General features: G+C 34.4%; 3 protein-coding genes across 3 annotated transcripts in view; 1 reads left to right on the top strand and 2 right to left on the bottom strand.

Annotated features, from left to right (window-relative positions):
* Positions 1–582: 582 nt before the first annotated feature.
* LOC117569075 (chymotrypsin-2-like) lies at positions 583–1,555 on the bottom strand. Its single transcript, XM_034250089.2, has 3 exons — positions 1,277–1,555; positions 942–1,207; positions 583–887 (listed from the first exon to the last, which is right to left on the bottom strand). Exons 1-3 carry the CDS (start codon positions 1,513–1,515, stop codon positions 598–600), a joined length of 795 nt encoding a protein of 264 aa, XP_034105980.1. The 5' UTR covers positions 1,516–1,555; the 3' UTR covers positions 583–597.
* A 646-nt stretch (positions 1,556–2,201) lies between these two features.
* LOC117569988 (chymotrypsin-2-like) lies at positions 2,202–2,824 on the bottom strand. The gene is made up of 2 exons (XM_034251368.2): positions 2,572–2,824; positions 2,202–2,518 (listed from the first exon to the last, which is right to left on the bottom strand). The coding sequence occupies exons 1-2, from the start codon at positions 2,822–2,824 to the stop codon at positions 2,229–2,231; spliced, it is 543 nt and encodes a 180-aa protein (XP_034107259.1). The 3' UTR covers positions 2,202–2,228.
* A 3,659-nt stretch (positions 2,825–6,483) lies between these two features.
* Positions 6,484–18,393, top strand: part of LOC117569987 (uncharacterized) — a 34,259-nt gene continuing 22,349 nt past the window's right edge. Inside the window, exon 1 of the mRNA XM_034251367.2 lies at positions 6,484–8,171. The gene's annotated coding sequence lies outside the window, so the exon portion shown is untranslated. The remainder of the gene's footprint in view (positions 8,172–18,393) is intronic.

Genomic DNA, 18,393 nt, shown 5'->3' with positions numbered 1-18,393 from the left:
CGACCAGTGTGTGTTCTCTGTTCGCTTCGCAAAAGTGAAGAGGAAAATAGAAAAAATGGTAATGGAAATGGCAAAGCTAAAGCACAACCCCTTAAGCAGTCGAAGAAAACATACGGCTTTCAAGATTAAATATATTAAATCTGGAAATATTGTCAAATATTTAAGTATTTGTCAAGGGATTTTCCATCTGCAATTCGTCAGAGTTGTCAGGAGATTTGTTAGGAAAAGTTAAGAGTTGAGGCAACTGATAAGCTTAAATCTTTAAGAAATCGAATGGATGTTAAATTAAATAAAGTGGTATAATATTGTTATTGATTTTAATATCTACGGAATTAGAATATAAATATTCAGAAATATATTTATTGTTATTTATATATTTTTAGAAATAAAAAAGTAATATATAATGTGAAGAATAGCAAAAATGTGAAAGAATTAAGAAGTAAGAAATCTACAGTCGAGAGTGCTCCGAAATTAAGATGTTCATAAGGACAGAAAGACATATTATATATTATATATACATATAGTGTCGGAGATGCATCCACTCTTTGGGTTGCGGGTGTAAAAATAGTTCTCCCTGCAATTTCTTATATTTTTGATTCATTCAAATTTTTTTATCCATTGTAAATATGATGATACTCGGGTGTAAATAGGAGGTGAATTAAATTCGCATGTCTCTGAACCAAATGATGTCAAACCCAGTAAAGTGTGGCTTCCATCTTCATTTCGAATTGCCAATGGACCACCAGAGTCGCCATAGCATGGAGAACTTTGACTTGGCTTCAAGCAGATATACGATGACGGAAATATATCAGGTACTAATTTGTTTTTACATTCTTCGTTTGAATACACAGTAACATTATAATACTGCAGGTGATTTGGTTGAGGACCTGCAAAATAAATTATATTTTGCAAATAGGTTACACTTAAAAAGTAAATATTACCATTATACGAAGTTGTACCCCAACCAGACACAACAGCACTTTCATTCTCATAAAGTTCATTTGCATCGGGTAACTTGGCAGGTTGAATATACTCGTCAAATAGCAAATCGGCTGGAAGTTTTATGAGAGCTATGTCATTGGGTTTATTATTGAGCTCATATTCTGGATGTACGAAAACATTTTTTGCTTTTACTATCAACTGTTGTTGTCCCACTTCCATTTTATTGGATATGTCCACAGTTCCAAAGTTAATTTTTACAGCATTACTTTTTTAATAATTGAAAATGTTGATTAGTTGAGCTATATATTTTATATCACATTTTACAATAACTTACAATTTGGTGGGTATGCAATGACCGGCTGTAAGAACAATTCGATTTGATATTATCACACCACCACATGCAGTGAAAGGATGGGAGTCTTTCAGAATCATTAAATATACTTGATATGGAAACTGTTTAGGATCTGCATTGAAACCCTCTACAATGCGTTTGGAAGGAATATCTTGGGCGCTGAGACTCCTTTGGTACAATAGAAATGTGACGATGATCAGCTGCCATTTAAGCTTACTCATTGTTGGTTAAGGTTAAAGGAACGACTGACAAATCCAAGACACGACCATGCTTATATATAGTAAAGCAACAGAGTTTGCATTTGTTTAACACTTTGCTTAATGTTATGTAAGCTTTTTATTTGACAGGTAACAATTTTGTAGATATCTTCGTTTGTGAAATTTGAGTTATTTATAGTAACTTAAAATATATAAAAAGATTATACAACTTTAACAATTATTCAAAAACTTTTGTAAGACATTCTTTTAATGAAAATTTGAATATGAAGCAATTCTTGAAATCTGCGATATATAGTCGGGAAATATTCATTAGCATTCATGTTAATATTAAGTTCTAACGTCTTAGTGCATATTGAATCTTTTCGATAAACCTAAATAAAAATAACCTCAGTATAAAAAAAAGAATAAAAATGCTAAATTATTGTATACTAAATATGGAGTACAATATATTAAATATTAAGCAAGGAGGATAGTAGAGTGTGCTCGACTCCGTGACACCCGCTACCAATTTTAAATAAAAGAAAAACAGTGCAATATTATTCTTAAAATATTCAATTAAATATATACCGAAGGCAATAATTTAAAACCAACATAATATACTGGTAACAATGACAAAATTATAACTCATAGTCTCCGAGATATAGGACGGACATATCGTCTCGAAGATGCCAACTTAACAAAACAAATAGTTGTTTATTATTCTCTAGATTTTTCATTCATTCATATTGTTTTATCCATTGTAAAAACGATGATACTCGGGTGTAAATAACAGGTGAATATTTTTCGCAATTCGTTATTCCAAATGATGTTAGACCCAGTAAAGTGTGGCTTCCATCATCATTCCGAATTGCCAATGGACCACCAGAGTCGCCAAAACATGGAGTACTTTGACTTGGCTTCAAGCAGATATATGATAACGGAAATACCCGATGTACTAATTTGTTTTTACATTCCTCGTTTGAATACACAGTAACATTATAATACTGCAGGTGATTTGGTTGAGGACCTGTAAAACAAATTATATTTTTAAAAATAGGTTAGACTTAAAAATAGTATTACCATTGAACGAAGTTTGTCCCCAACCAGATACAACAGCGCTTTCGTTCTCATAAAGTTCGTTTGCATCGGGCAACTTGGCAGGTTGAATATATTCGTCAAATAGCAGATCGGCTGGAAGTCGTATGAGAGCTATGTCATTGAGATATGGATGGGCTTGATAATCTTGATGTACGACAATATTTGTTGATTTTATTATTAATCGTTGTTGCCCGACTTCCCTTTTATTGGATCTGTCCACAGTTCCAAAGTACATTTCGACAGCATCACTTTTTTTTTTGTAAAATATAAAATTTGATTATTTGGGCTATATATTGAGATAAAATTTCCACTTACAATTTTTCTTATTAAGCAATGACCAGCTGTAAGAACAATTCGATTTGATATTATCACACCACTACATCCGCCGCTAAGGTGCGAATCCACAAGATTTGTAAAATATACTTGATATGGAAACTGTTTAGGATCTGCATTGAAACCCTTTACAATGCGTTTTGAAGGAATATCTTGGGAGCTGAGACTCCTTTGGTATAATAGAAATGTGACGATGACTAGCTGCCATTTAAGTTGACTCATGGCGAAATTGTTGGTTAAAGGGCGACTGACAAATCTAAGGCACGACCATACTTATATATAGTAGAGTAACTGAGTTTGTTTTACATTTGTTTAACACTTTGCCTAATGTTATGTAAGCTGTTTATTTAACTGGTACCAATTTTGTAGAAATGAGGAGTTTGAGTTATTTATAGTATCTTAAAATAGATAAGGCCAAATATACAAATACCTTAGTAAGAACTTATTTTAATGACAGTATGAAGTCTGCGATATATTGTCATATTCATTAGTATTCAACTAAAGTTTAAGTAATACGGTCTTGGTGTATATTGATATTGCTCAATAAACATTCAATAACTTAAATAAAAATAACCTAAGTGTGCCAAAATAATATTGAAATATACTGAGAGCATTAAGAATATACTAACAAATACCAAGAACATTGAAAATATATATATATATATATATATATATATGTATAGAGTATAATACTATATATTCCAACATTTAAAAAAATAGAACAAAGTGTTGATTTCGAAAACGTAGAATAACAAAGCAGAAAATGTGTATTTTGAAATTTCTAGAGTATCTCAGAAAAATCTGCAAAAATGCAAAATTTAAAGTAAATCAATCAAATATTGGGAAAAGGATAATATAATAAATATTGAGAATAAAAAAGTATACAATCGATTAGATACAAACAATTACGAAAATAATGTGGAGAATAAAATAGAAAGCAACTTAAATATTTTATATGATATTCTGATTAGAAACTCAGAAAAATATTGCCAGCAAATGCAAAAGTGTTTTGCAATTAATTTTTATTTTATTTAAAATATTTGAAGCATTTTTAAAAAAGTATTCTGTTATTTTATTAGACAATAGATCACGATAAGAATATACAATAAACTCCGATGAAAGATAATTTCAATTTCACTAACCTTTTATAAGTCTTCATAGACGAACTCATCTAAACGTTTGTTGCCCATAAAGTTGTCCCTTAATTCAGCCTGTTAATACTCTCCAGATTTAAGTGCAGCTCTATAGATGCATCGCTTACTTTATTGATGCCTTAAATGTGTTAATCATTGAAAGAAAGGATTTAGCTTTGTTCATTTTATGTTGGCGATTTACAAACTCTGTTGTTAGCATAGAGTGCTCTGTGTGTCTGCAATTTTCTTTAGTGGCTCCCAGTAGCTGCCATGAGGACTATTAATAGACTACTCTCTAAACTCTGTCTGTGGTTGTGGCAGCGGCTTTTCCACTGTGTCTGTCGCTGTCTGTGTCTGTGTGTGTGTGTGTTCGTGTGTGTGCGCCGGGTATTTATGTATTTATAAGCCCATTCGGTGCAGCTTAATGTGCTAGCATGGGGTCAACTGTGGTTTCGCTCGCTCGTTCGCAGGGCCAACTTTGCACATTAGACCAAATGAAACGGACGGTTCGCGTCCGCGTCCGCATTCGTGTCCTTTTCCGCATTGAATATTCCATGGCAGCCACCTGAAAGAGCTGGTAAACTTTGCATAGCAAAACAGGTGCACTCGAGAGCAGCTCCCCGCATTCCGCGCACTCCTTTGCCCCAGTGCTGCCCTTTGCCCTTGTGGCCAACTCCCTTGGCCCTCCTCTGTCGCTGTCCTCTGTTCCACCTACGCGAATTCTGCCAGACACTCACAATCAGCTGAGTCACTCGCCCGGTAATTTCAACTCCGACTCTGCGACTATTCGCCTATGTGTGTGTGATTGTGTGTGTGCACAACACTCTCGACTTATTATACTACACTAGAGCGAGTGTTTTTGCTTATGCCAAAGCCTTGAATACGCTATCAGCTAATGAACTGAGCGCTTATCTAACAGTATTAAGAAACTTATAAATTTGTGGAACTACAGAGCTGTTTCTAATGCACTTTTATAAATATTGCTTAGTAAATATTTAGTGCTTTAGTAGCAAAGAGTATTACTATATTTGTTTATATATTATTTTTTGATTGTATAAAATTATTACAAGATTTGATCAAAAAAGTACTAAAATTGCTTTATTTTTTTTTTAATTATACAAGTTTATTACAAGATTTGATCAAAAGATAATGAATAGGTATATTTGCTATAGCGATACACTATAATATTCGAAATATACCAAAGAACACAAAACCTACTAGATTGTCTACCAAAGCAACCAATAAAATTATTTCTTAAGTAACTTGTACAATTTTTTTTTTCCAACTTAACTTTCAGGAATCATACAATAACAATCTAAGAATAATATGATTAATATAGAACTAAATTAAACTATAAATCAATATGAAACCAAATATTAGTATTTATTTATTTGTTTATTAATTTACATAGAACGCTTCTTAATTTTACTTGAAAGAAGTTTAGACATCCTTAGTCTTGAGTATTTACGAGTATATCAAATTTATATGTTACATTAAAAAGGCATGTATTCAATTTTGATTCTATTTTTTTCCTAACACATTTATATATATTTACATGTAAGGAAACAACACCAAATAAGTGCCTTTATCTTTTTATTGGATTTTTTTAAATAAGTTATTGTTATTGTTTGTTTTAACTCAAATTTATTTTATTATTAACTTAAATTTCTATGAACTAAAATTTGCTGCAACTATTTTTTTATCATATATTATATTATTATTATTATTATTATTATTATTATTAATATGAGAGATAATATTTGCATTATTTATACTTCATTAATCATATTTAAATATTTATTGCATATTAATTATTGAAAAGCAATTTTAATAATAAAATGAGAAAGCTTGACATAATATTAAAAATCATTTATTGTATTATAAGTTTAGGTACATAATTATATTTAATTATATTCAAATTACGATATTATCTTATTGTTAGATTTATAGATATTTCCAGCTTTGTATACTAAGTGGGATTAATATTTTATTATAATAACGTATTCAATTAAGTTGAATTAAGTGTTCAGCATTGTGTAAACGATTTGTTAGTCATAAAAATATTGTAAATAGTTTCTTTTTCAATTGTTGTTTGTTTTTTGTATAAATTAAGAGTATACATGGTTTTATCATGTCTTTTATTTTTATATTTCATCTCGTTTGATAGTTTTCCATCTCTGTTGCCAAGCCAATGACCTTAAAGGATTTTAACACATATTTTCTGCTTATTGTTTTTCTCCAGTGATATTAATTTCAATTGTCGAGTTTACTGTGCTGTTGTTGCATTCAAAAGTTCGTGCAGCTCACTTTCTTTTGGCCCAAGAAATGCGCTCGCTGCGACGACCCACATAAATCATTCACAATTAGACGCGGCAGCAACCGCAGCAGCAACATCAGCAGCAGCGGCAGCAACATCAACATCAGCAACAGCAGCAGCAACAGTCGCGGTCACGGCTCTAACACCTGACCGAGTTGCCGCCGTCCGTCACTCGTGGTTTGAACTCGACTCGACTCAACCGAAATTTCCACTCAACGGGAATTGAGTGTGTTTCAGAGTTCCCAAAACGTTCCACGCGTGGCAAAGATAAAATACGAACCTGGCTACGTTGCAACATGTTCGATATTGCGAAGACCGTTTAATATCCGATGGATACAACAAATGTATCTGCAGTGAGTGGCAAGCGAGGCAGCGGCTCGAACTCGCAACTTGTTCTGTTCACTGTGAAGCGTCGAGGCGTGCGGTACTGAAAGCCGGACAATAATACACCGAAATATATCCGACGACGACGTCTACGAATAAATATAACAACACACAATAATAATAACAACATTTTTTGTCTGCTAACCGGTTCGCGGAGTTCACAACAAACAACTAAATAACAACTTAAGAGAATTTTGTGGGCCTAAAGAAAAGTTAAAACGTAATCCTCGAAATTTCCTCGAAATTATTTTGTGATCTATGTGATCTCTCTCTCTGTTGAAGTGTAGTGAGTGAATCGGTGTCGGTGTTGCCAAAATATACCCAAAAAATAAATAAGAGAAGAAAATTCACGTTAATTGAGCTGTAAGTGCTGATTTGTAATACAAATTTGCAACGCTTGCAAGTGAGTTGGAGTCGAGTCGAAGCCGAGGCAAGGCGAGGCCGCATAAACAAATCTGGCTGCGCGTCTTGGTTCACTGATTTAATGCCACAAACAGATTGCAGATTGCTAGCTGTATTGCTGTAACCAACCAACACCGTCATCTCCGTCGTCTCCTGTTCTCCTCCTTCCTGCCTGCCTGCCTCCGTGCTTGCAACCTGCTTCCAAGCTTGTTGTAAGCTTGTTTCTGCGGAAGAGTCAGAGCGCCACAGAGCGCGAGGAGATCCGGCAACAAAAACAACAACAAAAAACACAGAACCCAGCCAAATACGTGTATAAGAAACGACGACCAAACATTTTGCCATTGAGCAAAAGAATTTCTTTAAAACAACAACAACAACAACAACATCAAGAAGAAGCAAACAGCGCTCAGCAAAAGATTTACAACGCGAAGCCAAGCAAAAAGTGTAAAAAAAGAGCCAAGCAAAAAAAAAAAGTGAAGAGAAAAAAAATTAGCGCATACTGCAAGTGCATCGGTGTGTGTGAGAGTGCACAGGTGTAAGTGTGTGTGTGAGTGTATATATGTAGGTGTGTGTGTGTAGAAAAAAAGTTGTTTAACTAACCAAACGAAAAAAGTTTGAAAAGTGTCAAGCAAAGCGGCGCGCGGCCAATAACCCAGCGACAACCAACAACCAACAACTACAGCAACCACTTAGAACAGCAACAACAATTGCTGAGGCAGCTACAGCAACAACAACAATCGTAGTGCATGCAATGGCGACCCCCTGAAACGGGCTAGCCTGCGGTTTAATTACCGTTATCCTTGCTTGCAATTTGCAACTGGCAGCAAACTAAACGGCACTCAAGTCTGGGATTACATTTGACGCCGCGTGTGAAAGCAAAAGGACAACAACAGTATTGGGAAGGAGACAATTCAAGGCAGTTGCCACATTCCAATTGGCCACAACAAGCGGCTAATTGGCAACAACTGCAACATCAACAACTGCAACAACAACAACAACTACAACTGCAGCAGGTGAGTTTTATAGACTTGATTTTGACTTGATTTTAAGCCGCAAATTTTGCTGCCAAAGCTAGCTCATAAAAACCGTTGCAGACTTTGAATAGTTTTAGCTAGTAAATGAATCATAATGTTATTGGGCAAAAGATCGAGAAATTGTATTACAAGGAATTAGTTACGACATTGTAAGATTTTATTGGGCAACTTAGAAGTGAACGCTGTTTAATTTTCTGAGATTCTTGTGGATAATGCTAAGGCGAATTATAGAAGTTTTTGGCTTAATAATAAAATGACTTCTAATTGAAAGAGCATTAAATACTAAGCGTTTTCCCGTCTTTAATCTTTAAAAAAATTACGTATTAGTATCTTGCGTCTTCTCCCTTAAAATTGTGAAGTTGTTAAAGTGACTAATTTGTTGTCAGCTTAAATGCAATCAATAAATGAGAACATATATTCAAGACAGTAATATTTCAATATGTCTGAACTATAGTTCCTTACAAATAACTGAAACGTTGATTTAATTGTTTCTCAACACAAAATACATACTAAACATAATAGGTTCATATCTATTTCTTAAATACCATAAATTCTTTATTTGTAAACCATTTTTGTTTAAGTTAACATAAAAAAAAATATCATTGAGATTGCTTCTAACTTTTTCAAATTCAGTTCCTTCACAAATAGAGTTTCGTCAGTTATAAATAATATATCTAACTACAATAAAATTATACTAAAATATACTTCAGCTTTTTGGTATCTTTTCAAAATTGGATTTCATAAACATTTAATTTTATTCGTAATAAACATTATTTCTGAGTTAAAAATATACAACAATATTGTTGAAATTGTTTCTACGTTTATAGAACCGTCTGAAAATGTAATTTATTTTATTGATAAACAATACTTTACGCTTTATTAATAGTAAAATGAAAATTTGATTAAATTGCTTCTTTAGTTGGCATATTCAGATTCAAAGTAAACAATACTTTTATAGTAATGGAAACATAACAATTTAATTTTCTTAATAGCTACTTCTTCGAAGTAAAATTGTCGAATAATATCGGAAAATGAGATTTATAGCCATTTTACTTTCCTATTAATAAATAAAACGTAAAATTCTTAGACATTTTTTTATTATCAAATGAATTTTTCTACTTTTTCGAAATAAAATCGTTGAATAATATGGGAAAATCAAATTTATAGCTATTTAAATTTCCTATTAACAAATAAAACTTCAACTTCTTGGAAATTAAAAGTAGAATAAAATATCGTTAAAATTTGTTCTACTTTTTACTCAATCAATTGAAGAATTTCAGTCAAAACATTAAATTCTACTTTCTCTGGCAGCTTTAATAGACATACAAATATTCCCAATTGGAACTTTGTTTTTTCTCCCTCTTACTTATCTCAATCCTTCAAAAGTATTCGATTTGCTCTTTGTTCTTTTCTACGCATCATCTTGATGTTGTTGTTGAAGACATTGTTATGAAGTGACTGCTGGCTGATGATTCGTGCTTCGTGCTTCGTGCTTTGATCAAATGCTCTGCAGGATGCCAACAACAGAATGAGAGATCAATCTGCTGTCAGCGAAAGGGTAAGAGAGATAGATTGATAGAGAGAGGTAGAGAGGGAGAGTTGCCCTTTGGTATAACTAGGCGCTAAGTTGCTTCAACATTTGCGTACCACAATTCGTTGCACGCTCCCATTATTGCTCATGGATCACGGATCGATGCAATGCATTTAGCGTAACATTTTCGATTATGCACAGCAATAAGCGAGGCACTCTGCCACAGTTCTTGTGGCTTGTTAGAGAGCGACTCCAGCAACTCGATTCTCGATTCTTGTTGTTGTGGTTGTTGTGGCTTTGATCTTTTGTTCTAGGCTGAAGTTTTGGGCAGCTAAAGTCGGTACATGAAAGAGCGACCAGGGCTTGTGAGCTTCGAAAGCCAATTCCAGGGAAGTCTCTTCACTTCAAGAACCTATCGACTTGTTGTCCATATGTGCCACTTGGACACTGACAGTGCAACGCAATGCAATGCGATGCAACACGATGCGATGCGATGCTCCCAAAAGGGTAAACCAGACAACGCGGCTCGACTCGATGTCTTTCTGTCTGTCTGTATCTCTCAATTCCATTAGACAGCAAATGCGGCGTTGAGTGAAAAGTGAATTTATGCCGCATGTGGCTGCAACAATTGATGCTGAAAAATGATGGCAATGACAAAGTGATTACTGCATTGCGTCGCCGTCTTAGAAAGCGGCAATCAAAGCTCAACTTGAACAATTTCAATTCTCGTTACTCACACAGTTCTCAACTGCGTTCGAATCTCAATTGTGTTGTGTATTGTGTGTGTTGCTGCCACAGGGGCAGCAGCAGCTGAGAAAAGTGAAATGCGGCGCATCATTAATCATTTACTTGTTGTTTTTACAACGCAATAAACTCTGTGTATATATAAATATATCTATCTATCTTACACACTTATAAGTAGTTACCTACTTACTTGTCTAAATCGACTGACTCTCTATTCAGATGTGGCAAGTTCTGTTTTCTGTTTTTTGGTTTTCGGTTTCTGTTTTCTGAACGGCGCACGTTCTTGATTTGAATCTCTGGTTGGCTTCCCTCTCACAGAGTATTTGGCTTTTCGTAAATTGCTCGTCGTCATGCTTTTATGATTTGCTTGGTATTTTTCGTTGGTATTTTTTGTGTCTTCCTCTCTCGTCTCGTTTTTTTTTTTTACATTTTACCGAATTCGATGCGCCCAACTTGATAAGCCCCAGCGAGCTGAGTTATTGTTATACCTGTGTGTGTGTGTACTTGTATTAGTGTGTGTGTGTGCGTGTGTAGGTGTGTCCAAAAGCCCCGACCAACTCGAGCTGAGAGGCAGCTAAACTTTTTTGAGTACCTGCGCGATATCAAAATGTAAAATGTCTCGCATAACAAAGTTTTCGCCAACATTTTTCAACTGCAATATGCCAGTTATGAGATACCCTAGAACAATATGGTGTGGAGGAAGATAAACAGATTGATATGTTGGATATTAAGTAGGAAAGTCAAAACAGTTATCAAACTGAAGGATTGCAGAATAATTAGATAATTATAAGAGCATTTTAACTTTACTTTGCAAGCACAGATTTGAGTCTTTCGCTTTTTATTTATTTTTACCGAACCTATCCTAACTTATCTTTTAAAGAAGGATCTTAAACTTCTCGTCGCATTGTGCTGTGTGAAAGCTATGTATATGCTAATGCAATTTGGTTACTTTCAATTTAGATTTCAACTACTAAATAAAATGAATTTGCGTTTCGTTTTAAAAAATGTATTTATATGATATATTAATGGTTTATTCGGATTCTACATGTTTTAAAATGTTGGTAATTGTAATATGAGTATCATTTTCAACTCTTAAAACTTGTGCAGAAATTACCAATCTTAAGCCTTACATAATATTAAAATATACCAAATTTGACGTATAATTTTTATAGTTTGGTCTCATTGCAACTAGTAAAAATTCCTTTTTTTATCTTAGACAATTTGTCTACTACAGTTTGTCTATTAATTACTGCTGTTATTTAAAAAATCTTGACTTCAAAAAGTGATTTTTAGTTTAATTATTTATCATTTCGAAATTATTTGCTGCCTATGATAACTATGGTCACATTGTTTATTCCTTTTACTGTTGCTCTGTTGTTGAGGAGCATTTGATTCAGCTTTAAGCAAACTTTTGCTCAAGTATCATTCTAAGCCCAACTTCCTTTATACTCCGATGTCTGTCTCTATTTTCGCTCTTCAGCATCGCGCTTTGTTCTTTCCTTTGCCCATTTTATTCACAAGGGTATTAAAATCAACCTGTACACAAAGTTGCAGACAACATTGCAGGCATCACAGGCTGCACATCAAAAAATGTTTTATATTAGTTACATCAAATTGAAGAGCATCTCAACTTCCCTTTCGTCTCCCCTTCTTCCGGTTTCTTTACCACGTCCCCCTTTCGACAAGTTTGGCGTTACCCGCAACAAAAATACAATAATTTCACTTGGTGTACAGTTTATTATATAATTTTTGTCCCTTTTTGACTTTTATCTTACGTTTATTATGCCCCATGGAATTTGTGGATTTTCAGGGGCTGCTGCTAGCACAAGATTGGGGGAGGGGGAGTTTGCCGTTGAAGGAGGTCAATGGCTCTTGCCACCAAGTAGCAACAGTAAGCAGCAGCAGCAATGTGGCAAGACAACGCCTAGAGTTGTAATAACTTTGGCCCGAAAACTTTGCTTGTACATTTCGTTATAGCCCCGCTCGACCAGCAAAAAGCGATGCGTCCCCTCTCCTCCCCTTGTCCCCTTAAGACACCCCCCATTTCCCACTCTTTTCTCGTTGCTTCTTGTGGCAAAGTGCTAAAATACTTTGACGCATTCTTTGCACTTCTTTTGCTGGAGCAGCTGTCCAAATGCCAAAGCTGCGAATACACCTACCAAGCAGAGCCACCCACACAAACAAACAAATACATATATACACATATAGAAACACACACACACACACACACTACCCTTGGCCAACCCTCGCAACGAGCTAAAAACAAGAGACGATAGAGAGAGGTAGAAAGAGGAAAGAAGCAAAAAAAAAAAAAAAAACGTTGACTTGTAATAATCATAATCGTAAATTTGCAAAAAGCTGGCCGAGAGCTGCGCGTCCTTTGCTCAGCAAGGTCCTTTGGGGCCATTTAGCATTTTGCACTGAGCATTTGGAGATGAAGATGAAGATGCCACAGTTAGAGTCAGAGTCGAACTCAAAGTCGAAGATAAAGCGTAGGCGTGGGTGTGGTCTATCGTGGGCGTCTTTTTGGTTGTTTTGTAGGCGTTGTCATCATTATTTGGACGCCTCCTTTGGCGTTGGCTTTGGCTTTTAGGCATTGTGGCTGAGAGCCTAAGACAAGTGCCGAGCGCTTAGTGGGCGCAACACACGCCCCTTCGGCTGATCGTATTGTTGGAAATGCCATTTAAAATCCTCTACATCATCGGCTCTTTCACAAAAGTTTCTCAAAGTTCAGCGACATAAATGTGACTTGGCTTTTGGGGTCTAGAGTTCTAGATTTGAACTGTCTTTTTCTGTTCTTTTAAATTTAAACGGCTGCTAATCTAAGATGACTTCTTACCCGAATTTTACCTGAATAATTTAATATTTGTAAAGTCTGATAAGATTTAATTTCTTCTTTAATTCTGAGCACAACTTTAACTGCTTTATTTTTATGCTTATTTTTGAAATCAAATATATTTTGAATCTAATTTAGTATTTTAAAAAATATGTTAATCTTCATCGAACGTCTGGTTTCTAAACTGATTGAACTGTCATTATTTTGAATTTAAATGGCTGCATTCTTTTTAATTTATAATAGTTAAATATAATTTAAATTAACACTACATTTTCTTGAAGGCGCTGATTGCAAAGACCTTCAGATTAAATGGCTCATATAAATGCAGCACTACTTTATTTAGTCTATTTATTTAAATGTTTTATATGTCTCATTTCATATTTATCTAAGTTGCATTTATACTTTAATGCTTTAAGTGAATTCTAAATTAATGATTCTAAATGAAATTTAGTTAATGGTTAGCATTTTTTAACCCTTGATAGATTATCTTTTAAATATCCTTGTTAAATTCTTAAATAATGCTTGGCATAACTTTACCTGCTATAAGTGAACACAGTCGATGGATTGTTTTTTCTTCTTTTATAATTCTAAGCTTATTTTTTAAAAGCCTTACAACATCATTAATGCTCAGCGTTATCATAGCTGATTTCTTAGTCCAGATTTAAACAGTCGATACATTGTACATTAAATTTACACTGTTATTTGCTTTTTCAAGCTCTTCCATAATTCTAACTTGAACTTTACCTGTAATTTCGTGCTATCTTTAAATTTAATGTCTTTCACTTGCTGTTTTTTATGCTATTCGTTTGTCTTGCTGCTGCTTCGACTTAGACGAGGACCACGCCTAAGAAGGCATTTAAAAAGTTTACTAAACTTCATTTGGAAGTTTTATTGCCAGCACAAGAAAAATAAGGACAAGCTGCCGCTTCGCATTTTTGCGTTGAAATTTGCTCTATTAAAATTCCAAGGCGGCGTTATGGCATCTTTCTCTCTCTCTCTATCTTCTTGGGCTGCGTTCTCGCAATCGCAATGCTTGCCACAGCAGTAGCAGCAGCAGATGCCACAATCAACGCGCAAAAGAAGAAGCAGGCAGCAGTAGCAAAAGGAGAGTAAGCAGCCATCATGCAGGTTGCACAAGTTTATCATCCTTTTTGTTCCGCATGGCCTTATCCTGGAAGGCTTAACAGTTTTGTTCACTGCACAGCTGCAGCACAGCATCAGAGAGAGAGAGAGAGACGGGTCCTTTGCTTGTCTCAGCATAAGCCTTAGTTATGTACGGTAGAGGGGGGAAGTGCTGTGGATTGGGTTGGGACTGGCATTTATCTTGTGATAATAGTTAGTTGTGCATTGTCAACAGTGGCGTCCGCTAAATGGGGCTAAGCAATTGAGAAGAGCTTTTCTTTTAGCTGTGAGTAAAACCAATTTTGTTGTTGGTAATTTGAAAGACATTTTACAAAGCTTTTAAAGAGGATTTATTAGAATTCTTAAGTTAAAAAAAGAAAATATAAGTATGTATTAGTTGTAGAAAAACTTTTGCAGAAAGTTTGTGTATTTTGTATTAATCTTAACTCATAAAATACCATAAAAAATAGTAACTTCTTCCTCGAAAAGAAAATAAATCAAAATAATTTGGTATTAATCATAATATTTTTTAGAATTTGAAGGGGAATTTATTTATTTATATAATTTTTAATTTATATATAATTAATAAAAAATTTAATAATATAAATGAAACTATTTTTACGCTAATCAATTTTTCTTTTCTTGCTGGTTGAAATAAAAAAAATGTTTCTGTTACCTTGCTTTAAGACTATTACTACAATGTGCATTTTCTTTATTGAAGTGTCACATTATTTATGAAGTTTTTTAAATTATTAATTCTTATTTTTCTTGAAACTAATCTGCTTAAATCTGCAATAATTTAAAACACGATCCTTTGTACAAATTAAAAATTTATACAAATTTTATATGGGTTAAATTACATAAATAAATAATTTAAAACACGATCTTTTGTACAAATTAATAATTTATACAAATTTTATATGGGTTAAATTATATAAATAAATATTTAACTTTTCTACACATTACATTATTTAATACCCTCTTAAATCCCCTTCAAATTGTGTAAGTATTGTGATTAATACCAAATAATCATCTTTATGAGTTACTATTATATAGCTGTTATATATTTTCAAAGATTAACATTATTAATGCCTCTCACAATAGTTAATATAACGACCCCTTTCCAACTACGCCTTTGCAGAATAATGCAGTGTGCTCAGTTGAGGCAGTAGTTTTTTCTACTTGCTGGCAAATAGAATGTGCAATCCTACATTGTAGTTTGCAGGAACTCCCTCCTCACCCTCTTGCCACCTTCATGCACCATTCTTTTTGCAGCATAAAGGTTCCTTAGAACCTATTCGCCTGCTGTTTCAACGAAAATGTTTATCCATATCAACTGTAAGCAGAGAGCGAAGAAGAACAACAATAACAGCAACTGCAATAGATCTGTTTTAAGTACAAATAGTGTCAACCCACAATTCACCAACTCCTTCGGCTCCTTTTGCTCTGCTTTTTTTTCTCTTTGGTCCCCAGGTCCTGCTGCCACACTTGGCAAATACTTTTGTGGTTACTGTGCGCAAAGGGGAAAGGGAAGGCGTCACGCAGTTGGGCGTGGCGTAGCCAAAAGTTTTTTAGTTTTTCCTCCAGACGAAAGCGTTATTTTATTGAATTTTCTTTTCTTTATCGTTTTTTTCTTGCATTGAACGCTTCTCTTAGTTGTTGTTGCTGCCAAAATTGTTGCCACAAAGTTTTCCATTTCATTTTCATTTTCCATTCTTGTCCATTTGCCTCGTGTTGCATGCCCCCGCTGCTGTTTCTGCTGCTTTCGTCTTTTTCACACTGCTCTCATTTACTTTGTTGTTGCTGCCAGTGGCAAGTTTTTAAGAACTTGCTAGTTTTTGTCGGTTTTGCGTAGATTTTCTTTTCCCTCTCCCAGTTCTCACACTCCTGCCTCATCTTCTCATCTCCTCCATCTCTCTGTCTCTCTCTTAACTCCTTTAACATTCTTTTTGTTGCATTAGGTGGCCGTTGAGGCGTAAAGTTCAATGGCGGGTTAAATGGACTTAATACGGCAACTTTTTAGAACTTTTCTTTTATTTTCATTTCTTTTTTTTTAGTTTTTTTTTTTCACCATTGTTGCCGGTGCTAAACTTCTAGCGTTGATCGTTCCACTCGTCTTTCGTCCTTTTTTTTCAGCTGTCTCTTTTTCCTGTTCCCCTTCAATGCTGCAACAAAGTGAAAGTTTTTTTGTTCAACAGCTTAAAAGGAGATTGGCATTTTTTTCATCACTTTTTTTTTTTTTTTTTGAACAGTTGAAAGGATAACAGGTTGAAATGTTAGCCACGTGTTGTGTTGTGCGTGTGTTTTGTGTGTGTGTTTGGAGGAGCTAAAAGTTTCGAATTGCCAAGCAAAGTTCTGTTCGAGATTTCGCCCAAAAACTATTTTGCAAGGAAAACCATAAAATGTGAAGTGTGTGTAAATATTTCTATTGTTGTTGTTTCCAAAACACAATCAGCAAAGTTTTCTAATGCTGCACCAAAAGCTTTGCTTCAAGTTCCTTAAAAATTGCAAAAAGTTTTTTACAATGATTAAATTTTAGAGGTATTTTGACAGTCAATAAAGAATATTGTAAATTAAAAAAAAAAATTATTAAAGTTTTCATTCTTAATACTTTTAAAATGAAAACAAATAAACAAATTATTAATTGAAAATGTTTAATTCATTTTTTTCCAATTAGTTTTAAGAGATATATATTTAATATTAAACAGAAATTAACAGCAATTTAATGATCTTATAGAAATGTTGTCACTTTTGTTATTATTTATTTTCTTATAAAATCAAGCTAAGAAAAATTGTTCAACATTGCTGTCATTTAATATCTCACTTTAATTATATGTTATTATTAAATTCTATTGTTTCTCATATCTTCAATTATTTCTTCAGTAGTTTCCCCATTTTGTTAACAATCTGTTTGTGAAACTTTCCATCTTTCGCTGTCAGTTAATATCTCGTTCCCACTCTTTCAAAAATGTTTTCCGACTTCATTTTTACCTTTTTCAAAGTTTTTTCGTTTTTTTTTTTGTTGTCGTTGTGCTGAAAGAATTTCTAATAACAGGTATAATTTCCCGCTTCACTGCACATTTTATTTATACTTAAACAAAAAATGAAGAATTCGAAGCATTTTTTGTTGTCAATTTTTCAGCTATTTTCGGTTGTTCTCGTTGTTATTGTTGTTGTTGTTGTCTGTCAGCTAACAGCAAATTGTCTACCTTAACAAATTTTGCAAGTCATTCAGTAAACAACAACGACAAACAAAAAAGGTGGGAGAATAAAAATGAAAAAGAGTGCAAAACGTTGAGCGCGTGTCAAAAAATTAGTTTCCCTCACGAGGCAACGACGACCCTTCAAACGTGTTCCCCCCTCGTTTCCTTTTTACTCCCCCCCCCACCACTCAGTGTGAAAGAAATTTGTAGCGAGTTATGCAAAAAAGACCAGCAAAAAAAAAGCAGAAGGAGAAAAACGAAAAAGAAACCATCAAAAACGAAAAGAAAAGAGGGCAGCAGCCAAAAAAAAAAAGTCTGGAGTGAAGCCCGTGTCAAGTTTTTATGCCGTTGCCCAAAGGACATGGCAATATTTTCCTCTAACTGAGGAAGGTTTGAGGATGGAGGGAGGCCAGTTTAGTCAGGGGTTGGGAGAAGGGGCGTGTGATGATGGCGAGGCGACAAGTTGTTAAGTAAGCAACAGCGACAACTCAAATAAAAAGGCCGACGAGCCAAAAATGGGGGGAGGCGAAGTGCAGAAGGAGGACATGGAACACAGGCGCCAAAAAATATTTTCGGATAGTTTCTGGAGCGTAAAAGGTTTCACTGTGTGTGTGTGTGTGAAAAAAGGGGGGACAGACCGAGAGTGTGATAGCGATGGGAAGGTGTGAAAAAGGTACAGCAAATGCCGGACAAAAGACCAAAACTTATTTGCAGCTCTTTTCCGCTGAGATTTTTCTACGTTCGCCTCTGCTGCTTTTTGTTTTA

This window comes from Drosophila albomicans, chromosome 3, assembly GCF_009650485.2.
Source record: "Drosophila albomicans strain 15112-1751.03 chromosome 3, ASM965048v2, whole genome shotgun sequence".
Lineage (NCBI taxonomy): Eukaryota > Metazoa > Arthropoda > Insecta > Diptera > Drosophilidae > Drosophila > Drosophila albomicans.
Note: the sequence above shows the minus strand (reverse complement) of the source record. Positions and strands in the feature narration are given on the sequence as shown.